Genomic DNA, 24769 nt, shown 5'->3' on the forward strand with positions numbered 1-24769 from the left:
AATGGTGTGAAAAGGGAAAAACATCCAGTATGCGGCAGTCCTGTGGGCGAAAATGCCTTGTTGATGCTAGAGGTCAGAGGAGAATGGTCCGACTGATTCAAGCTGATAGAAGAGCAACTTTGACTGAAATAACCACTCGTTACAACCGAGGTATGCAGCAAAGCATTTGTGAAGCCACAACACGCACAACCTTGAGGTGGATGGGCTACAACAGCAGAAGACCCCACCACGTAGCCACGTAGCCACTCATCTCCACTACAAATAGGAAAAAGAGGATACAATTTGCACGAGCTCACCAAAATTGGACTGTTAAAGACTGGAAAAATGTTGCCTGGTCTGATGAGTCTCGATTTCTGTTGAGACATTCAAATGGTAGAGTCCAAATTTGGCGTAAACAGAATGAGAACATGTATCCATCATGCCTTGTTACCACTGTGCAGGCTGGTGGTGGTGGTGTAATGGTGTGGGGGATGTTTTCTGGGCACATTTTAGGCCCCTTAGTGCCAATTGGCCATCGTTTAAATGCCACGGGCTACCTGAGCATTGTTTCTGACCATGTCCATCCCTTCATGACCACCATGTACCCATCCTCTGATGGCTACTTCCAGCAGGATAATGCACCATGTCACAAAGCTCAATCATTTCAAATTGGTTTCTTGAACATGACAATGAGTTCACTGTACTAAAATGGCCCCCACAGCCACCAGATCTCAACCCAATAGAGCATCTTTGGGATGTGGCGGAACGAGAGCTTCATGCCCTGGATGTGCATCCCTCAAATCTCCATCAACTGCAAGATGCTATCCTATCAATATGGGCCAACATTTCTAAAGAATGCTATCAGCACCTTGTTGAATCTATGCCACGTAGAATTAAGGCAGTTCTGAAGGCGAAAGGGGGTCCAACACCGTATTAGTATGGTGTTCCTAATAATTCTTTAGGTGAGTGTATATGTCGGGAATCGGCCAGACAAAAGCAGTTGCGTGCAGTGGTTTTTGCTGAATCCTGGCATATTTGCCATTGAGCAGCCAGATTTTTGCCAGATCCCATTATAGTCAATGAGGTTAAGGCGTTACATGGTCATATCGGGCAATGCCCGATATGCAACTGTGAACAGGACCTTAAAGAGACTGGTTCCTTGTTTGGACTATTCTGGAGTGTTGCCACCTTTGTGGTGTGACGGGATGCATATATGAGTGGGGGCCCTACAGCTGAGCAGTAGGAAGGAGGCAGTTTGGGGTGCAACAGTATAGATATATATGCCATTCCGGGTCCCTATAGTCTAATGAGGCATCCCCCCCCCCAAAAAAAAAAAAAAAACTCTGTTTGTGAACATACCCTTAGTGGTATCTGTGTAAGGTTTCATGGTACCAGTTGTTTATGGTTTTCACAGAGGACAGCTCAATGACTTCCGGGTATTTAAAGGGGGAATTCTTATTGAAGGGACAATGCCCCCTCCTCCTAGTGCCTGCTATGGTCTCAGTTTCCTTGCATGTGACAGATATCTTTCTACAAGATTCTCTCTTTCTAGTAATACGGTATCACTATACTCACTGCCTGCTGCTAGAAAGCTCAACAAAGGTCACCCGCGGGCCCTAGGTCCCAATTATATTCCACAATCTTAGCTCTGATGCCGCAGCCATGAATAACAATCATGATTTGGAAATATTTTGAGGCGATAGATGAACGCGCTGGTGTAAATACACCATACGGGAACAGATGGCGGGAGGATCTCATTCTGTGACCTTACTTAACCCTGTCAGGAAAATACGTGTCTAGAATGGGCTCTGCACCCTGGGTGTTCATCCACCCTCCACCTAAGGGACGGTGCATAGGTCAACTCCCACAAAAGCACCAAATCCCCCAATATCTGAGGAGGTATAATAGAGCAGATTTATAGTTTTCTGCACAGTAATGCCATCACTGCAATAAAACCAATGCGAGGAAAACAGGATTTATCTGATAAGTTAAAAAAAATCCATAACTGGTTAACAATTAGTAGGGGGTAGAGGGAGGGGGTTCGGGACCCTCTCACTACTCGGGAGGTTGAAACCCCTGAGCTGTCAATTATCAGCTGATACATTGTACACAGGATGGTTTCTATGGAAACCGGTATCTACGGATCACTGATAGCAGCAATTTGTCAGTAATGTAACAGAACAGGAGAATGATAAGTAATTAATAGAAAGGTAACGTAAGGAATCTGCATGGAATGCGGTCACATAACAGGAGCCGGCACAAAGTCTACATTCTGTAACAGTTTTATGTCTATATTTAATCTATATAGTATATATATATATATATATATATATATATACACATTATTTATAATGCATTTGGAAAGTCTTCAGACCCTTTTGCTTTTAGCACAAGTTGTTATGTTACAGGCTTCTGCTAAAATAAAAATAAATAAAAACTTGTTTTCCTCATCAATCTGCATTCAATACTCCATAATGAGATTTTTTTTTTGTTGCAAATTCCATATAAAAGGTCAAACTAAAATTTTGCATGGACATAAGTATTCAGACCCCTTGCTATGACACTTGAAATGTAGCTCTGGGGCCTCCTATTTCTCTTATTTCTACATCTTGAGTGGAGTCACCTGTGGTAAATTCAATGGATTGGACATGATTTGAAAAGACACACTCCTGTCTATATAACATCCCATGAGGAGGAAAGAACTGCCCGTAGAGCTCAGAGACAGGATTGTGTGGAGGAACAGATCTGGAGAAAGGGACAAAGAATTTCTGCTGCACTGAAAGTTCCAAAGAGCACAGTGTCCTCCAAAATTCTTCAGTGGAAGAAGTTTAGAACAACCAGAACTGGCCGCCCCAACAAACTAAGACTACATTCACACGACAGAAAAAAAAATGGCCGTGAAAAACAGACACACTTTCAAGGCCATTTTTCAACCATCTCCTATCCATTTTAATCTGTTTTTAAAAGCTGTTTTGCATCCATTAAAAACGGCCATTAACAAAAATAAAATATTTAATATAAAAAAATAAATAAAAAAAAACGGATGAATTGCATTATTTTTTTTTTACATCCTTACCCCTGCAGTGTCCTCTGTATACATAGTACCCCTCATAGTGCCCACTGGACATCAAATACCCCACCACAGTGCCCCCCAGTATGATTAATGCCCCCTTAAAAACCTCCAATATTATTAATGCTCCCATTAGCGCCCAAGCAGTGGCTTAACGACCAGGAAAGTGGCTCCTTCAGGGCCCAAAATGAGAAGGGGCCTGGGAGCAGTGTCTTATTTAGTATATTTTAGGCAAGGTCTGGTCCCCTCCACACGCAGTCACATGGTGTCTGTGCCCGTTCGCTTTAATTCATTAAAGGAGGGCCCGTCCAACTGTATAAAGGCTACTCTGTGCTGTATAGCGCACCGCCGGCCCAGGGAACAATACAAGTGAGCAGCGCGCTATGCATATCAATTACAAGAGAGGAGTGGAGGACTAGGACGCTCGTTACTCACTACATACAGAATTTATACTGCGGTCAGATGACCAAGAAAAATCCCTTTAGGGCCCAGTTTGAAGGTATTCACTACATACAGGCAGTGCTGTCCAGGAAACACGTGAAGTCCATACCAGAATTGGGCAGGTATGTGCCCTGGCCTGGGCTCCTCGACCCTGCCTTATAGAAAAATATGCTCTCCCTAACCAGCGGGTTCTCGGCATGAGGGATTTCAAGGCAGCTGGGACTGGGAGAGGAGAGTGGAGAATTGTTAGTGGGGCCAGGTATTGCCAGCATAGTTGTGAGTGTGCAGCCAGGGCAGGCTGCAGCATGCAATTGGCAGGCAGAGGAAGGAGTGCACAGAGGCTGGGATGGCTACCTGCTTCATCATACAGCTCCCAGGCAGCAATCCCAACCTCTGCCCACTCCTTCCACTGTCAGCCTCTTTTACTATAGCATGCAGTACATGGCAGCCTCCCCTCTCTGCCCCGCTGTTCCGCCATGTGCTAGTGCTTATTATGGCACACTTACATATGCACACATGCAATGCCAGGATGGTCCTGAGCTGGCATAGGGTGCATGTGTATGTAAGTGTGCCATAATAAGCAGTAGTACATGGCGGAACAGTGGGGCAGAAAGGGAAGTCTGCCATGTACTGCTAACAGCATGCTATAGTATAGAAAGCTGACAGAGGATGGAGTGGGCAGAGGTTGGGATGAAAATTCAGATCACCCCCTACCTTCCCAATTTTTTATATAAAAATAAATAAACATTATAGGATTTTTTTTAAAATATTTTAATGTGTGCCTCCCAGTATAAAGATCGCCCCTATTCTGCTTGAGTTATAAAAGAAAAAAAACTCATCCACTTCTGCGCATGGGACTCTCGCTCCTCATTATGATGATGTCATCACGCTGGGAGCGCAGGTCCTGCTAATTTTAATGCAAGTGAGTGTCCCAGGCATGCAAGTGGATGAGATGAGTTTTTTGTTGTTTTTTAACCCCTGAAAGACCTATTTAACCCAGTGCACCCTTTTTAATGGCCATTGGACATGTGCACTCCTGTCTAAATGGCCATTAAAAATGGGCCCACTGATTTAAATAGGGTCTGTCTGGCTGTGAGATAGGACACGTCTTATTTTTTTAATGGCTGCTATTCACTGGCCATTAAAAAAACCTCCATGTTAATAGTCCCTATTGAGTTCAATTGGTTTTAAAAATGGCTGTGTGACGATCGTTACTTAAACGGCTGTCACACGGTAATTTTTCCCATTAGTGTGAATGTAGCCTGTTTAATCGAGGGATAGGAGCATTGGAAACACAGGTGACCAAGAAACCAATGGTCACTCTGGCTGAGCTGTAAAGATCCTGGCCCTGATTTATCATACCTTCACTCCAGAATTCTGGCATCAAAAAGTCGCAAAATAGGGCTTTTGTGACTTTTTTGCACTTGCTTGCGCAAAACTTTGCGACTTTTTACACTCACGTGTGCAAAATTTTGCAACTTTTTGCATTTTTACACCACTCACTCCAGTTTTGTAATATGGGTGGAAAAGTGGGTCTGGTTAGCTATGTTAATGAGTTTCACTCCAGATTTATCATTGCAACTTTTTTTTTAAGTTGCAATCTCATTCCAGGAGGAGGGTGGAGTAGGAAAACTGGAGTACAGTAACTTCTCCAGACAGAAGTGTTAGGTTTAAGGACAAGCCAAATTTATCAAATAACATGAGACATTTGATTAATGTGGCACCTCATCATCTGGTGATAGAAAGTGCACCTTGTACCTACTAGTTGCTGGATGTACCGCAAGCTATCCTTTGCAATCAGTGAAGAAAGACGTTTGATGATCTATTATGTCTGATTCCTCAACTGCTCTGAACCCCATGGAGCGACGGCCTGAAGGAGTACACTGTGACACAACATCTCATTAGGGCCACTACCACTCCCATCCTCTGCACTGGCTCCTCAGGGGCTCACTGCACCACCTCAAAATAAATCTAGCAGAGCAATTAGAGCAATGAATGGGGAGATTTCTGGATCCATGAGAGGGACAGGGCTGGTTCTAGCTTTAGAGAAAGATTATCATGTATTAGGATGTCTGTATAATCATGATGTCTGATTTTCATTTTTTTTATTAATCATGGGATAACTCCTTTAACAAGGCCAGGGCATATATAGGAAGGGCTGCCATTAGGACACACAGCTTATGTCACAATTCCTGCCTGCATTGCTCTTGGATTGCTCTTCATAAAACCATATTATGGAATTGCTATACACGCAATCTACAATAGACATGAAGGTTCAGCGTCTAGTAAAGTCTAACTTGTTGAAAAAAGCAGTAAAACTCTGAGAACTCACCAGAAGAGATCCGGTCCACTCCTACAGACTCAGATTGGGTTATGCCAAGACAAAAACTATCCACTGCCACAGCTAGAGCTTTGGCAAAACTGGCATCCATAAGGAACGAGCCATCTGAAGAGCTAACTATGCTGCAGCGGGCACTGGTGTAATTATCCTCCGATACAGACCCCCAACCATTGACCAGGGACCCGGCCATGGAGCTCTCGTATTCACTGATGCTGGAGGTCGGCGTCTCGCAATACTTTCTATAGGACTTCAGTGAGCTGAGCTCTCCCAGGTCCAGATCGTCGTCTTCATCGGCTCCGTCCACTTCTGCCAGTTCTGACGGGCTGCAGATGTAGCCATATGTATTGGATGAACTGGAGAATGGATGTGGGAGGGTGGAATCACTCTCAGAGTTATGTCTATAGGTACAAAAATGCCACAAGAAATGTTAACAGAACCACAAACAATAAGCAACAATAAGTCTACAAGTGTAAGAGCATCAAGAGGCAGTATCTAGTATAGCAGATACAACTTCTGTGTCCACTGCTCAGTGGCGTTGCTAGGGCTGGTGTCACCCAGTGCGGTAGAAAATGGTGTCACCCCCGGAAGCAATAATTTTTTAGTCATATAACCAATAATTTAGTTATATAATGATTTAGTTATATAATGTGGTACAATAATTTAGGCTACTTTCACACTAGCGTTCGGGTGTCCGCTTGTGAGCTCCGTTTGAAGGCTCTCACAAGCGGACCCGAACGCATCCGTCCAGCACTAATGCATTCTGAGTGGACGCGGATCCGCTCAGAATGCATCAGTCTGGCAGCGTTCAGGCTCCGCTCAGCAGGCGGACACCTGAACGCTGCTTGCAGCGTTCGGGTGTCCGCCTGGCCGTGCGGAGGCAAGCGGATCCGTCCAGACTTACAATGTAAGTCAATGGGGACGGATCCGTTTGAAGATGACACAATATGGCTCAATCTTCAAACGGATCCGTCCCCCATTGACTTTACATTGAAAGTCTGGACGGATCCGTCTGAGGCCATTTTCACACTTAGAAATATTTTAACAATATAATTTAGACGGATCCGCTCTGAACGCAAGTGTGAAAGTAGCCTAAGTTAATAATAATTTAGTTATATAATGTGGTACATAATGTGGGCAAAATATACCTAATTACATACCATTCCCAATACATAAACTTATTTTTATGTGAAAAATGGCTATTTTTTTTTTTTTTTTTAAAGTGATACACTTTGGTGCCAGGTGGTGTACCATAATAAAAATGCCAGGGTACACCCCCTGGCACCAAAGAGTATCACTAATAAAAATGTAAATAGCCTTTTTCACATAAAAATAAGTTTATTTATTGGGAATGTTATGTAATTAGGTATATTTTGCCCACATTATGTACTGTGGGACTCTTTGTTTATTATATATAAATATAGGGGACACGTACTGTGCAGTAAAAATATTGCTATTGCCAAAGTCAGGAGGTAGGCAGGCTGGCAGCTCCAACAGCCCTCCGATGCGGCACTTGCCATCCGCCGCGGCCCCACTGACGGACTCAGTCACGCCTCCTTGGGCCTGAGCACCGCACGCACCCTACGGCACACACGTAGGCTGGCACGTAGGCTTACACAATTTAGAGATGGGAAGTTCGGATCGTTTTCATGAATCGGATTTTCGGTTCACTTCCTGAGCCGGCAGAAGCAAGTGAACTGAAGATCAATGCGCATGCGCAGCTCATCGAATCTTCGGTTCACTTGCTGAGTCGGCTCTCAAGTGAACCGAAGGTCTGGAGGGACTCACTCCTGGCAAACACAGCTCTGCTGCAGTGAATGCAGTGGAGCAGACTGATGTAATTACACTGTATAGTTATTGCAGGGATTTAGATAATTGTCTAAGAGTTTATTAGTTAAAAGAATCCTGTCACCGAGTCCCTGCCAGGCTTCCTACTCTGCTACAAGCACCCTATACACACACACAGTTACACACACAGCTCTGCTACATGCAATCTATACCCCCCTATACACACACAGCTCTGCTACATGCAATACACCCCCCCCCCCCCCCCCCCTTGTCAGGGGACAGGGAGCCGCAGGAGCCTGGCAGGGACTCAGTGACACGATTCTTTTAACTAATAAACTGAGACGATTCTCTGAGTCCCTGCGACTCACCCTGTGCTGTGAGTCAGTGCTGGACTGCTGGCTGCCTCTGATTGGTTGGAGGGCGGGGTGGGGCGGGGCTAGCTTCCACTCTCGGCTCCTATTACACTGCCTGCTGCTGCCGGCTATCTGACTGAGCTGTTTCACTCGATCAGCTCAGTCAGAATACACATAGTAAGTCAGTCCGGCGGCAGGAGGGGGCGGGTGACACCCCATCAGACTGGTGTCACCCGGTGCGGCCCGCACCCCCGCACCCCCCTTGCAACGCCACTGCCACTGCTGTATATCACCCAGCTGGCTGGGAAAGTGGTGTCTAATCAACATTAACCTCCAGGAAAAGCTCTCTTGGTGTCCAATAGGGCTTCAAAATGCTGCCACTACTGGGGGTTTCAGAATGTATTCATTCATTGAGGCACCCACAAAACTCCCTGGAATTCCTATTTTCCAGCACATGTGCTATTCTCAACGTAGTGCTGCCTGGTCAAGGTATCACGTATATTTACTGTGATCACTAACGTTTTCAGCTCCTCCTCCGTCTATATACTACACCTCTATTAAATACACTTACTGACAACAAAAAAATACCGCATCCAGATACAAATGTCGGATTGCTGCAAAACTTGGCATGCAGTTTTGTCTCAGACAGATATGTAAATGATTACAAGTGTGGTCTGATTAGACACTTTGCGGGTCATTTATTAAGACCAGCATTTTAGACGCCGGTCTTAATAAAGCCCCTGCACCGGCGGTGGATCTCCAAAGTTATGTAGAGGAGCTGGCCTCTACATAATTTCGGCGCATCCAGCGCCACTTCTAAATGTAAGTCAGCTTCCTAGCTGTCTTACATTTGCACCATTTTCTACACCTAAACCAGTGATGACTGAGACTGGACTTCCGCCCCCTTCCACGTCACACCCACTTTTTTAGACCTGGCATGAGCGGTGAAAAGTCGCAGATTGCGCAATCTGCAACTGGAGTACACTCAATATAGGCATATTTCAAGTTAATGAATGACCCCCTTTGTTTTGCCACAAACGGCATAAAAGTGCTTCCTCTGCTCCCCTATAAAAAGGCTCTCAGAGGCTACTTTGGGTAATGTACCTCTTGGAGAGAAATCTTTAACTGCTCAAAGGCATTTTGCCCGGTTGACAGACTTTGAGAAGGGGCACATAATTGTACTGAGAGAAGCAGGATGGTTGTTTTGACAAATTGTTCATCAGCTAGGCCATTTTGACCTAGCTGTTAGGAGGTGCTGGACACACACACATGGCAAACAGTCTCCAGAGAGCCCAGATAGACCACTAGTAGAGAGGACTATTTACTCCACCAACAAACACAAGCAACTCACGCAGTTTCATTGTCCACAATCCAGACACAGGTGGCACCTTTATTATACACCCCTGTCTTTGCCCGAACCATTTCCAGGCACTTAACGGAAGGAAATTGGTGTCACAGCACCTTATGTGGCCTGCCATTGACAGCCAGCCACTGTCATCTTAGTTTGCAGTTGTGTCATGAACGAGAAACCTGGACTGCTACGGACTGGAACCGTATAGTCTTTCGCAACAAATCAGGTACCGTTTGGGATTAAACAATAGTAGGGTTAGAGTTTGGAGGCATTGTAGCAAGTGCCTCTGCTTAGTCAATCACCCCTAGTACTGATATGAGGGGCACTAACAGCTCAGCGATATATATGTGCAGGACCTTCTACAGCCACATGTTACCTCTCAGGGCTTCCACCTGGCATTTTTCAGCAGGATAATACTCACCCACACATATAAGGGTTTTACCAAGAATGTCTCCACTAGATTGCAACACTTCCTTGGCCTTCCTGGTAGCCCAATTTATGGCCAATCCAGCACTTATGGGACCAGCTGGGACTCCCCAACTTCAGCAATCTCCAAGTGTGCAGGATCTACAAGCCAATCTGCAACATCTGTGAGCAAATGTGCCTCAGAAAACCGTACAAAACCTGTATGCCTCCATGTCCAACCGTATCTCATCTTGTATTCAAGCTAGAGGCGCCAACAGGGCAGTACAGCCTCCTTTATATTGTACAGTTGCCCCCAACTAATCCTTTCACTCTAATATTGCAATCACTCACATATCATCATTACAGTCACACATAGCAAGCTTCATCCAATTCCAACTACTTCTTCTTGGTGCGGTATTTTTTTATCAATGAGTGTCATATATACTGTATATATGCTGCAGGGGAGACACCTGTCATTTAATAAAAGTCTGTTCCCGTGACAGGTGCCGGCCCTTCTCCAGCACACTACAGGGAGGCAATCATCGTACTGTGGCACCTACAGCATTATCATCATCGACTGGAGGCAAATAGAAACGTAAAAATGCCGTTTTAATCCATGTACCTCCTTTCCCCAATGAAGCACGGCCCAGGAACAGTTAATCTGTAGCGATGACACTGGCATGGTGATTCTATGTGATAAAACTGGCCGCACTCTCAGGCATCAATCAATATCTCTCCATCTAATTAATCTCTCCCTCTTTCACGGATAGACAGATATATATGCGGCGGTGGCTGACAGGACGTCTGATAATTCAGAGACGTGATCGGGAAATTGAATACATTAACCCTCTGTGGGTTGACATTGCTCTACTGTAAATCTGAGAGTTGTCACCTGCGGTGAGGTTGTGGTAATAACTGATTGTACCTGGACTCCTTCCATTAGAATGTAGATGATACTGATCCTTACATTGTGAGTAACCACACTGATTTACCAGTCCACCACTACTACAGTATATTAATCCCTGCTCTCTATGTCAGTCTTCACTGTAGTTCTGGTATCTTATTCATGTACAAAGCTTGGATAAACACTACCTTAAGTCTAATAAGTATACTGTGGTAGTACATGGATGCTGCATGTCTCCTTTTTAGTAATATATTGTATCCACACCTATCGATATTCCTCACTTATTGCCTGTAATATACAAACCGGATTCCAAAAAAGTTGGGACACTATACAAATCGTGAATAAAAACTGAATGCAATGATGTGGAGATACCAACTTCTAATATTTTATTCAGAATAGAACATAAATCACGGAACAAAAGTTTAAACTGAGAAAATGTACCATTTTAAGGGAAAAATATGTTGAATCAGAATTTCATGGTGTCAACAAATCCCCAAAAAGTTGGGACAAGGCCATTTTCCCCACTGTGTGGCATCTCCCCTTCTTCTTACAACACTCAACAGACGTCTGGGGACCGAGGAGACCAGTTTCTCAAGTTTAGAAATAGGAATGCTCTCCCATTCTTGTCTAATACAGGCCTCTAACTGTTCAATCGTCTTGGGCCTTCTTTGTTGCACCTTCCTCTTTATGATGCGCCAAATGTTCTCTATAGGTGAAAGATCTGGACTGCAGACTGGCCATTTCAGTACCCGGATCCTTCTCCTACGCAGCCATGATGTTGTGATTGATGCAGAATGTGGTCTGGCATTATCTTGTTGAAAAATGCAGGGTCTTCCCTGAAAGAGATGACGTCTGGATGGGAGCAGATGTTGCTCTAGAACCTGAATATATTTTTCTGCATTGATGGTGCCTTTCCAGACATGCAAGCTGCCCATGTCACACGCACTCATGCAAACCCATACCATCAGAGATGCAGGCTTCTGAACTGAGCGTTGATAACAACTTGGGTTGTCCTTGTCCTCTTTGGTCCGGATGACATGGCTTCCCAGATTTCCAAAAAGAACTTTGAATTGTGACTCGTCTGACCACAGAACAGTCTTCCATTTTGCCACACTACATTTTAAATGATCCCTGGCCCAGTGAAAACGCCTGAGCTTGTGGATCTTGCTTAGAAATGGCTTCTTCTTTGCACTGTAGAGTTTCAGCTGGCAACGGCAGATGGCACGGTGGATTGTGTTCACTGACAATGGTTTCTGGAAGTATTCCTGAGCCCATTCTGTGATTTCCTTTACAGTAGCATTCCTGTTTGTGGTGCAGTGTTGTTTAAGGGCCCGGAGATCACGGGCATCCAGTATGGTTTTACGGCCTTGACCCTTACGCACAGAGATAGTTCCAGATTCTCTGAATCTTCGGATGATGTTATGCACAGTTGATGATGATAGATGCAAAGTCTTTGCAATTTTTCGCTGGGTAACACCTTTCTGATATTGCTCCACTATCTTTCTGCGCACCATTGTGGGAATTGGTGATCCTCTACCCATCTTGGCTTCTGAGAGACACTGCCACTCTGAGAAGCTCTTTTTATACCCAATCATGTTGCCAATTGACCTAATTAGTGTTAATTGGTCTTCCAGCTCTTCGTTATGCTCAAATTTACTTTTTCCAGCCTCTTATTGCTACTTGTCCCAACTTTTTTGGGATTTGTTGACACCGTGAAAATTTGAATCAACGTATTTTTCCTTTAAAATGATACATTTACTCGGATTAAACGTTTGATCTGTCATCTACGTTCTATTACAAATAAAATATTGACATTTGCCATCTCCACATCATTGCATTCAGTTTTTATTCACGATTTGTTTAGTGTCCCAACTTTTTTGGAATCCGGTTTGTATATTATGACCAGATGCCTCAGAATTAGCGGGACGCATTATGCTTTTCCTTCCATCAGATTTTTGTGAGAACAAATCAGTGACTGCACAATAACCTTTAAAAAAAAGCCTTACACAGAGGATTACAGCGACCAACAGGTTCTGCTATGATTGACAAATTTACCTCAATGTTGTTAAACTATGTGGCAATGTTGGCCACCAGGTGGCGCTGCCATCAACAGGACTCCAGCATATGAGGACGTCCAGGTGCTCACCGCCCTTTGTAAACGGACTGATTTTAATGATAGCGAGAGGCCTCTGCTGTGGACAATACATGGGGGTAGGGGGTCTCTAAACTTACCAATTTAGGATGGCCAGATGCTATTTAGAAAGAGGATTCTAAATCTCCTAATAGAGGGGATTCACAATCTAACAACAGTGGACGGGGTCTCGACCGTTCCAATACAGGGTGATCAGGAGCCCACCAATATAAGTGGCTTTGGAATCTACCAATAGATGGGCTAGAGACCAAGTCCAATGCACTGCAGTGTAAACACAAGCTGTAATGCCGATCATATTACTGATATTTCCCAATCCTGTGCACATGTTTTACAGAACATAGGACTCATCGGTGTGCCTGGGCAGATTGCATAAACGGAAGGATTACGCTATAACTTGGCAAAAAATGCTGGGATGAGTGATTCCACAATGTGCCCAGTCTGCAACGCAGAAATTAGTTCTGTGATCAATACATTTCCAGTAAATCTTACACTAGTAAGACATTAGTTCAGTCATTGATTGACTATAGAAAGTCACCTAAAGTGGAGGACGGACATAAAAGTGCAGAGCCAGCGCAGCAACGGCTAACTGCCAAGAGTAATCATCTCTGCAAAGACATGCAAGGCTTCGGCCATAATGTGCAGCACAAAGAATTATCTCTGGCACCTAAGGTGAGATGTTTCTCCTACTCTGTGATGTAAGAGGTTTCTTTTATGGTGCTGCAAAGTGTTGCCAACTTCCGGGGACAAAAAACCCACGTGAATCATACCTCAGGGACAAGCAAACTATGACCAATGGCTGAGAGGACATGCTGAGAGTAGTCGTTATTTAACAGCTCCTTTGTCACGTCCTTTAGGACATGGCAAAGAAGGAATTGAGTGAGTTTCCAGACTTTGCGAGATGATGGATGAGAGTGTCAACTTACCTGGTGTGGCCTCCTTGTCCATTAAACTCCAGGTAATGGGCTATGTCATCTGGAGTAAGCACGGTATCATCATGGACAGACAATGATGACGCTTGTCTGAAATGCAGCGAGTCCGGCGGAGGCTTCTTCCTACTGAAATCGGTTGGTTTGTGAACATTGTCCTGCTGTCGATCAGTCATCATTTTTGTGACCCTAAAAGAACAAACTTGTTCTGAGTTATATTCTGTATTATACTCCAGAGCTGTACTCACTATTCTGCTGGTGGAGTCACTGTGTAGATACATTACTTATCCTACACTGATCCTGAGTTACATCCTGTATTTTGCTCCAGAGCTGCACTCACTATTCTGCTGGTGAAGTCACTGTGTACATACTTTACTTATCCTGTTCCTGGGTTAAATCCTTTATTATGGTGCACGCACTGTTTTGTGCTAAAATTTGCAACTTTCTTCCCTTCTCTACAACCATCGCCACTTTTACAAAAAGTGGGCAGGGAGTAGGTGGAATGGCACAGGCGGCGGCCGGGTCTGCCGTGGCAGCGGCATATATTACACCTTAAATGTAGCGTATTCTCTGCATTTGCTTCCAGATTCTTTGCATTTCTAGTATCATGTTCTTGTCTATCTGTGTTGTCTCAGTGTAGCTTAGGATCTGTAGTTCTGATGCCTTTCATTGTTGCCAGTATTGAGGTTTGTGGTCCCCCTGTGGATTCTGTTTATGGTCTGTCTGTGTGATCACCATCTTCCATCTGCTCCATGGCTGGATTACCCTCTCCTTCACCTATTTGCCATCATCATTCAGTTCCTATCATCTATCTGTGAAGTTACTTCCGTGTACTTGTTGTCTGTCAGCGTTAAGACATGCTTCATGATAATATTCTTGTGACTGTCTGTCCAGTTCAGCCCTACTATAAGTCCCGGGGTTACAGCTCATACCTGGGAAGGGTGACTCCTATTCACAACGTCCACAACCTTGGGAACAACTGCAGCTGACTTATGCCGGTATTAGATTCCAGAGCTGCGCTCACTATTTCAGGCTTCAGAATAGGAATATCTCAGTTTATGGTGTTATCTTTACCAGGCTTTAGACACATATCTGATGTAGAAAAATCTAACTGCCAATTGCATTACAGGAACTCCTATATTAACATCTGGCCATTGCATTGCCCTTCACATGTTATATGCTATACATGGAGAATACATTCCATTTCCTATTTGTCTATAGAAGAATAATTGTACCAGATTTAGAACTCTGCAATAAAACAGTATTGTGAAATGTAACCATAAAGCAATACAAGTATGTTCAGAACGATTGTCTGTCATGGGCACAAATAGGAGAACAATAGAAGATAAAACAATGGAGATGGAGGCACTTTCTAGAAATCTTGCCCCTGTAAATGTGAATTCTATATTGTATACAATGTAAGATATATACAGATTGTTCTTCAATTAACCTTGATGGGAAGAAAAACATCAGTGTTGTATGTTCCAGGAGAACAATCACCACCATCATCACTGTGATAATTGCATGGGCTCTTCCAGGAAAGGAAGCGTAATGAAAAGTTCTGCAATGTTCTTTTATACTTTGTATTTAAACACTGTTTTCAAACTTTCTTGATGTCGGTGACTGGAAATATCCCTGTTTACACTCATTGGATGTAAACCTGTACAGACTTACAGCTGAAGATTTGCTGCAATTGTATCCAGTCTAGATAGATAGATATTGGGTGGATAGATAGGTAGACAGATAATTATATATGAGATAGATAGATAGACAGATTGGCTAAAGAAGGGAGTAAGGCACTGGACCTGAACAGTCTCTTGGTTACCATCTCAATTTGGGTGATAACATGACTGGGTGCTGCCCCCTGGTGGCTGAACTCATAAAGGGATTTTACAGGAATAATTTTATTTTATGTAATGCCCCCAGCATGCCTCCTGAAAAAGATTCATAACCCTATGCTGGAAGGCGGAGAGTGATGTTATTTACATGGGACCGTAAATTGGAGAAGCTGATGGGAGGAGGTGGTTATCTACATGGGACTGTAAGTTTGGAGAAGCTGATGGGAAGGGAGAGGTTATTTACATGGGATTGTGTGTTGAAGGGTGCTGTATGGAGGGGAGAGATGTTATTTAGACTAGTAATAGATCCCCGGCATGAATACCCACCTCTTAGGACTTGTTCACACCACCTGTTAGATGAGCAGAACAACGAAAATAACGGAAGTTCCAGATCAGGCACATAAATGACCAGAACAGAGCTGAACAGATGCGATTGACTATGATGGAGTCCATTCAGTTTCTCGCCAGGATCCTGTCTTTTTACCAGTCCTGCATACACGTCTTTTTTGTTCGGTCTTTTTGACAGATTCTGCAACAGAGGCTCCATGCAGAGCCTCCAACGCAGATGTGAACAAGCCCTTAAAGGGGTTGTCTCATTTTAGCAAATGTACAGTGTTCATTTTAGGACATGGTCAGATATCATAGTCAAGTACCCCTAACACCTGACTCTGACATCTGACACCTGACTCTGATACCTGACACTGACACCTGACCTATATCTATAACTCATTCTCACTTTGACCCTGACCTATGAAAAGCATAAGTCAGAGTCAAATATCAAAGTCAGGTTTTAGGGTCAGAGTCAGGTGTCAGACTGGCATTATTCTGATACTTGACTATGATATCTGACTATGTCCTAAAATGAACACTGTACAAATGGCATTTATCATGTAGAGAAAGTTAATACAAGCCACTTACTAATGTATTGAGATTGTCCATACTGCCTCCTTTTCTGGCTGGAGTCATTTTTCCATCACATTATACACTGCTCATTTCCATGGTTACAACCACCCTACAATGAAGCAGCAGTGGCCGTGCTTTCACACTATAGGAAAAGGCGCCAGTCTATGCACACTCTCACGGTCCCGGCCACCAGAAAGGTCAGTGCTTTTTCCTATAACAATACATTGGAATGTGGCTTGTATTAACTTTCTCTACATTATAAATACCACTTGCTGAAGTGAGACAACTTCTTTAACATTATGTAGGCCTATGTATTATGTATTTGAATTACTGCAACTTTCGCACTCCGCCTCGGCTAAAAATACTCCTCAACAATGGTAAGAGGAGTATTTTTACTCTTCCAGAAAAAATGTAGTGCAACGTCTGTGTGTGTGTGTGTGTATATATATATATATATATATATATATATATTGTGGCAATGTGAATAGTGATGGGTGCAGTAAAGTAAAGTGATGGGAGGCATGAAAAAGGGGTGTTGTTTGCACCTGGGGGCGTGTCACCAAGGGGCCCAGCCTTGGTGGAGTAAGGATATAGGTGGCCACCAAGTTAGTTGGTGTACACCAAGCTACTTAGCTTAGTTGGCTCCAGCTAGTCTAGGGCGGGCTTTTACTGGGAACAGGCAATGTGTTGGGTGGGTGCCTGTTCCCCATGCTCCACGCCGGGATTTAAAAATATGCCCATGTCTAGGGATGGTATTTAATCCTGTTGCTGGACTTGCGTGGGGCTCTCAGTCTGGGGAAGGAGACAGAGGTTTCGTGAAACACAGTCCTGCTGGAGGCTCTGGAAGAGTGGTCTCAGCTGGGCTGGCTGAGGGGCCACGGGGCTAGGTGCTAGCCAGATTGTTGGGGGAAGCCGTGACGCTTGGGCGCAAGTGGTCACAAGGCCGGAGTCGGAAGGACTACTGGGCCACATTCCCCCATAAAGGCACTGGACTTTAGACCGTGTGTGAACGGTGCTCCTTACACCCAAGAGGCTGATGGACATTGGGCTGGGAAAGCCGCATGTTGTGACCGTGTGTGAACGGTGCTTTAGGTGAGTCAGGTTGTTATGTTTAGTTAGAGCCCAGCCGGGCAGGTGTTTATTTTGTATCATTTATGTTTGTTTTGCTGAGGTGCCAAATAAAGCGATGTTTGGACCTGAAACTTGGTGTCTGGCGAAGATACTTGTGTGAATGACCCCCGGAGAAGAGCTAACCCCAACTATATATATATACAGACACACACTTACTGTATTTATACACGCATATATATGCCTATGCATGTATTTGTCTATGAAGGGGCGCAGGGAGTGATGACCTATCCTGAGGATAGTGAATATAAATCACAGTAAAAGTTTTCTTGAAAAATTTAGATTTCTTTTATTTTTCAGAAACAGAAGTCATGCGGCAGTGCGTGAACATTTTCGGCTCGCAGGCCTTTATCAGACACTGTGCCGCAGTTAGGAAGTTTAGAAAACCCGGTGTAGTAGTACAACAAGGGAAAGTTGCACTGTATGGTGCCTGTAGAGAAGTGGTGTGTTAGGAAGTTTAGAAAACCGATGATGAAGGCCTGCGAGCCGAAAACGTTCACGCACTGCTGCATGACTTATGTTTCTGGAAAATAAAAGAAATCTAAATTTATCAAGAAAACTTTTGCTGTGATTTCTATTCACTAGTGATTGGGGTGCGAACCCTATACACAGCACAAAAGACGGGGAGCGACAAAGACTATCCTGAGGATAGTCATCAATATTACACCACTGCTCAACCCCTTTAAAAGGGAATCAGTCACCCCAATTTTGGACCAGTATCTGCAGTAATACATGAGAAGACCACTATTTTTTATTTTCCTACCGCCCCCCGTTCCCTCGCTGTGAGAGCTGCATCGAAATACATTGTCAGGACTGCTCTTCATACTCACAGGAGTCCTCTCCATTATGTTACAGCAGTCTGGACTGTGTATTTCTGCGCAGCTTTGAGAGCAGACAGTGGTGGAACGAGGGTCAGTAGGAAAAAATAAAAAAGTAATCCGGACTCATGTATTACTGTACAGTAGATAAAAGTCCAAAATCAGGGAGATGGATTCCCTTTAAAAATAGGGGGAAAAAAGTAGTTGTATTTTCAAAAAAGGGGTAGCAAAACTTAATATGATCAACTATTGGTGTCAAATAAAACCCACGTTAAGCCATTCCCCCCACAACACACCTCCTTTTGGGATGTGGCTTCGTTTGGCTGGTATTTTTTCTTGGGAAAGGGGGCAACCCTAGATGCAGGGATACACACTTTTCTCTGGCTCCATACCAACTACTGGTTGATTTATGCCAGAATTGGGTGAAATTTTGGTGCTAAGGGTGGGTTCGCATTTGCATTATAAATTCCGTTATAGGGTTCGGTTTTAACAGAATTTTAGGACGGAAAGCAAAACGGAAACTTTTAAGAGACAAAACTTTTTTTTTCTGTCATGAATAATGGAAAAAAAATGGAACCGTTATATGTGCCCATAGACATGTATTAGGACAGAGCCAGAATGCCTCTTAAAGTACTAAAATTCTGTTATATTCTAATATAACTCTGTAAAACTCTGTAAAAACTGAATTTATAACGCAAATGCGAACCCGCCCTAAATTATGCATATTAGGCCATGCCCCTTTTGTGTGAAGTTATGCCCTTTTCTGGTAAGCCACACCTAAGTGTGAAGCTAGGTGCAGAAGCTTTCTCAAGAACTGGAGGCATCAAAAATTTGCAAAATTGCACATAGTTTGGACCCAGTGTCTAGGTGCACTGACATTAGTAAATGTGGGCCTATGTTCCTAACAATCTGTGATGTTTCCACCTCATGGCAACAGGGACTACAGGACTTCATCGCTTAGAGAAGATGGTGTCTTACGGTTTGTCAAGTCTGCCCCTGCTGGGTTCTTCCTCTGGTGGCGGAACAGGTGGTGGTGGGAGGGGGTTGCTGTATGGCAGGAGGTCCATCACCTTCAGGGATGTGGTGTAATGGAGAATCTTCGGGGAGCTGAATGTCTTCATCACTTTTGCATATTCTCCTGAGCAGAAAAAGTCACAGAAGTTACATTGAGTTATTATTGCTGAGTCTGCATGTTCCAGGGTAGAATCAGCAGGACAAGACACAAATACACTATCTCTACAGTAGTAATGGCCTCCATCATTTACTAGTTCTATGGATGCAGCAAAAAGATACAAAACTGGTAGAAAATCTCATTTACAGGGGCGGGATGCCCTGAAGAACCAGTTATGTCTTAGAAGGCTTCAGATTGATATATCCCTCCATCAGCTGCCATATAGCGGAACAGAAATTCAGAACAACTATGTCATGTGTGGGCTTCTAAGGAGATTGTAGAGACAGGTCCCTCTGGTATATTAGAAATTAAATTTGAGAAAAAACAGAACATGAAAGATGTCCGCAGTTCTGAGAAAACAATAAAATGGCGATGTGTTTCAATGTGGGCATCAGATCTTCATCAGGCCATGTTGTTATTATTTAATCAATAAATTATCATTCACTCCATCAGCAGTGCCGATCTCCTGTTTTTTCTCCAGTTTGTCTCTGGTATATTTGGGTCATCTTGCCATATACTAACTGTTAGGGACAAGTGATATTTCACTTTAAAAAGGACCTCTAACCTCTCCCAACATGCCCCATTTTAGAAACTACTTGCATTCCCCATGTAATAAAAATAATAATAATCCTGGAGCATCTATTCCATTACTGTATCTTGTGCCATTCTTTATGAATTAATTACACCCATTTGGACCTTCTTTGCAGACTACCTGCAGTTCATTCATAACTTCTAGCAGGGATAATAAAGGAATGGCATGTAATAAAGTCAGTCAATAAAGAACAGGTGCTCCAGAATTACTGTTATAAGGAGGATGCAAGTGGTTACTAAAAGAGACGTCAGGAGAGGTTACAGGTCCTAGTTAAAAGACATACTAGATTGAGGCGCCACTGCACCTTCACCTAGGGCAGTGATGGCGAACCTATGGCACGGGTGCCAGAGGCAGCACTCAGAGCCCTCTCTGTGGGCATCTGCGCCTTGGAAAAAGTCTATGGCATACCAATATGCTTTAGACTTTTCCTGCCATTCATCAGCACAGGACGCACTATGAACAGCACAGGCAGCGCACTGAATGTAGGCTATTAAGATATTATAGCTAAATGATAGGCAGGTTAAATTGCCGTGTTGGCACTTCGCGATAAATAAGTGGGTATTTAGTTGCAGTTTGGGCACTCGGTCTCTAAAAGGTTTACCATCACTGTCCTAGGGTATGTCACGCCTACATTCCATTAAATGGAGTCCCTATAGCCCTGACTTGGGCATTTCTACTGACTTCCGTTTCTCTCAGATCCATTGTATGGCAGCTTAAGGCTACTTTCACACTGGCGTTTCAGGGTCCGCCTGTGAGATCCGTTTCAAGGCTCTCACAAGCGGCCCCAAACGGACCAGTCTAGCCCCAATGTATTCTGAATGGATGCGGATCCGTTCAGAATGCATCAGTTTGGCTCCGTTCCGCCTCCATTCCGTCTCCATTCCGCTCTGGAGGCGGACACCAAAACGCTGCTTGCAGAGATTTGGTGTCCGCCTGGCGGTGCGGAGCCGAACATATCCGTCCTGACTTACAATGTAAGTCAATGGGGACGGATCCGTCCCACATTGACTTTCAATGTAAAGTCAGGAGTCCCTATTAATATACCATCGGATCAGAGTTTTCTCCAATCCGATGGTATATTTTAACTTGAATCGTCCCCATCACCATGGGAATGCCTCTATGTTAGAATATACCATCGGATTTGAGTTAGATCATGAAAACTCAGATCCGACAGTATTCTAACACAGAGGCGTTCCCATAGTGATGGGGACGCTTAAAGTTAGAATATACTAAGAACTGTGTACATGACTGCCCTCTGCTGCCTGGCACCACCCGACCTCTTACACGGGGCTGTGATCCGCACAATTAACCCCTCAGGTGCCGCACCTGAGGGGTTAATTGTGCGGATCTCATCCCCCTGATCGGGTGCTGCCAGGTAGCAGGGGCCAGACCCCCCTCCCTCCCCAGTATTAAAAGCATTGGTGGCCAGTGCGGCCCCCCCCCCCCCCCCCCTCCAGACGGATCCGCACCTAGCGCAAGTGTGAAAGTAGCTTTATTTATCTATACACCGTTTCAGTCTATCTCTGAAAAATTTGAACTATTTGAACCTATCCAATAGTGAAGTTTTAGTATTTCTTCCTGAAGTAAGAGTACACTACTATACTGATTGATTAAGGCCTCATGCACGCAAACGTATTTTCTAACTCCATGTGCATTCCGTTTCCGTATGTCGAATTCCACAAAAGAATAGAACATGTCCCATCATTGTCCGCATAACGGACAAGGATAGGACTGTTCTATTAAGGGCCAGCTGTTCTGCTCCATAAAATACGGAATGCACACAGACATATGACTTTTTTGCGGATCTGTGTTTTATGGACCGCAAAATACATACGGTCGTATGCATAAGCCCTAACTCGGAGACTCCTCTAGATGATGCTGAATAGTGCTGCAGGTCTGTAACTGACATTTCTGGAGGCATTCTCACCTTTAGCTGGTGGGTTTCCATCTAAGCTCTTCACACTGGGAACACTTCCACTCTCTGTCTGGAAACAGGGAGAAAGAGGGGCGCTATTCACATGATGCAGCTCTGTGGGTGGAAGAGAACACAATGGGTTATTATCTCTGTAAGGGAGAACATTCTGGCTACAAAGAAATCAGGGGATGACTGGAAGATGGATCTGCAGGCACCTTAATGTTCCTTCTTCAGTGCAGTACAGTGCTTGCTCTCTCCCTCTCAGCAACGTAGCATAGCACCTGCAGTGCTGTATAGTGCCTCCATCTCCCCTCCCTGCAGTGCTGTATAGTGCCTCCATCTCGCCTCCCTACAGTGATGTATTTTGCCTCCACCTTACCTCCCTGCAGTGCTGTATAGTGCCTCCACCTCCTCTTCTCTGCAGTGATGTATAGTGCCTCCATCACCCCTCCCTACAGTGATGTATTTTGCCTCCACCTTACCTCCCTGCAGTGCTGTATAGTGCCTCCACCTCCTCTCTCTGCAGTGCTGTATAGTGCCTCCACCTCCCCTCTCTGCAGTGCTGTATAGTGCCTCCACCTCTTCTCTCTTCAGTGCTGTATAGTGCCTCCACCTTCCCTCCCTGCAGTGCTGTATAGTGCCTCCACCATCCCTCCCTGCAGTGCTGTATAGTGCCTCCACCTTCCCTCCCTGCAGTGCTGTATAGTGCCTCCACCTCCCTTCGTTCTATAGCCAGATAATTTGTGCACTATTTTTTATACACTATTGAAGTGTATAAAAAAAAATCTGGAAAAAATGGATCTTTTACACAATGATCCATAAGTGTCCTTCAAAAAGTTGGAAGGTATGCAGTACATTTCTGCAGTATAGTAGTATGCCTACCCCTTCACTCACTGCAGTGCAGTATAGTATAGTGCCTGCACCTTCCCTCTCTGTAGTGTAGCTTTGTGCGGGCACCTTCCCTCGCTGTAGTGTAGCCTCGTGCCGGCACCTTCCCTCTCTGTAGTGTAGCCTAGTGCCTGCACCTTCCCTCTCTGTAGTGTAGCCTAGTGCCTGCACCTTCCCTCTCTGTAGTGTAGCCTAGTGCCGGCACCTTCCCTCTCTGTGGTGTAGCCTAGTGCCTGCACCTTCCCTCTCTGTAGTGTAGCCTAGTGCCTGCACCTTCCCTCTCTATAGTGTAGCCTAGTGCCTGCACCTTCCCTCTCTGTAGTGTAGCCTAGTGCCTGCACCTTCCCTCTCTGTAGTGTAGCCTAGTGCCTGCACCTTCCCTCTCTGTAGTGTAGCCTAGTGTCGGCACCTTCCCTCACTGTAGTGTAGCCTAGTGCCGGCACCTTCCCTCACTGTGGTGTAGCCTAGTGCCTGCACCTTCCCTCTCTGTAGTGTAGCCTAGTGTCGGCACCTTCCCGCTATGTAGTGTAGCCTAGTGCCTGCACCTTCCCTCACTGTAGTGTAGCCTAGTGCCGGCACCTTCCCTCTGTGTAGTGTAGCCTAGTGCCTCCACCTCCCCTCCCTGCAGTGCTATATAGTGCCTCCACCTCCCCTCTTTGCAGTGCTGTATAGTGCCTCCACCCCCCGTTATATAGTCAGATAATTTGTGCACAATTTTTTATACACTATTGAAGTGTATAAAAAATTCAGGAAAAAATTGATCTTTTACACAATAAACCATAAGTGTCCTCCAAAAAGTTGGAAGGTATGCAGTACATTTACTCCCCCACTCTGCAGTGCTGTGTAGTGCCTCTAGTACCGGCAACTTACGTCTCCACAGTGCAGTATACTGACTTCGCCTCCCCTGTCCATAATAGAGTATCTGCAGCTTTGCCCTTTGCAGTACAGTATAGAACCTCCACTTCCCCTCTCTGCAGTGCAGTAAATTGCCTCCACCTCTCCTCTATGATCCTTTCTAGTGCCTGCAGCTCTCTTTCTGCAGTATAGTAGTATGCCTACCCCTTCACTCACTGCAGTGCAGTATAGTGCCTGCACCTTCCCTCTCTGTAGTGTAGCTTTGTGCGGGCACCTTCCCTCCCTGTAGTGTAGCCTGGTGCCTGCACTGTCCCTCTCTGTAGTGTAGCCTAGTGCCTGCACCTTCCCTCTCTGTAGTGTAGCCTAGTGCCGGCACCTTCCCTCTCTGTGGTGTAGCCTAGTGCCTGCACCTTCCCTCTCTGTAGTGTAGCCTAGTGCCTGCACCTTCCCTCTCTATAGTGTAGCCTAGTGCCTGCACCTTCCCTCTCTGTAGTGTAGCCTAGTGCCTGCACCTTCCCTCTCTGTAGTGTAGCCTAGTGCCTGCACCTTCCCTTTCTGTAGTGTATCCTAGTGCCTCCACCTCCCCTCTCTGCAGTGCTATATAGTGCCTGCACCTTCCCTCTCTGTACTGTAGCCTAGTGCCTGCACCTTCCCTCTCTGTAGTGTAGCCTAGTGTCGGCACCTTCCTGCTCTGTAGTGTAGCCTAGTGCGGGCACCTTCCCTCTCTGTAGTGTAGCCTAGTGTCGGCACCTTCCCTCACTGTAGTGTAGCCTAGTGCCGGCACCTTCCCTCACTGTGGTGTAGCCTAGTGCCTGCACCTTCCCTCTCTGTAGTGTAGCCTAGTGTCGGCACCTTCCCGCTATGTAGTGTAGCCTAGTGCCTGCACCTTCCCTCACTGTAGTGTAGCCTAGTGCCGGCACCTTCCCTCTGTGTAGTGTAGCCTAGTGCCTCCAC

At 44.9% G+C, this 24769-nt stretch overlaps 1 protein-coding gene across 4 annotated transcripts in view; it reads right to left on the reverse strand.

Moving 5' to 3' along the window:
* Positions 1 to 24769, reverse strand: part of ROBO4 (roundabout guidance receptor 4) — a 128293-nt gene that overhangs the window by 28928 nt on the left and 74596 nt on the right. For all 4 annotated transcript variants that reach the window (XM_044281988.1, XM_044281987.1, XM_044281985.1 and 1 more), the window contains 4 exons: positions 22085 to 22186; positions 19373 to 19532; positions 13705 to 13896; positions 5823 to 6229 (listed from right to left, as the gene is read on the reverse strand). In XM_044281988.1, coding sequence (XP_044137923.1) covers positions 5823 to 6229; positions 13705 to 13896; positions 19373 to 19532; positions 22085 to 22186 — 861 coding nt within the window. The remainder of the gene's footprint in view (positions 1 to 5822; positions 6230 to 13704; positions 13897 to 19372; positions 19533 to 22084; positions 22187 to 24769) is intronic.

The sequence above is a fragment of the Bufo gargarizans genome, chromosome 2, assembly GCF_014858855.1.
Source record: "Bufo gargarizans isolate SCDJY-AF-19 chromosome 2, ASM1485885v1, whole genome shotgun sequence".
NCBI classification, from domain to species: Eukaryota; Metazoa; Chordata; class Amphibia; order Anura; family Bufonidae; genus Bufo; species Bufo gargarizans.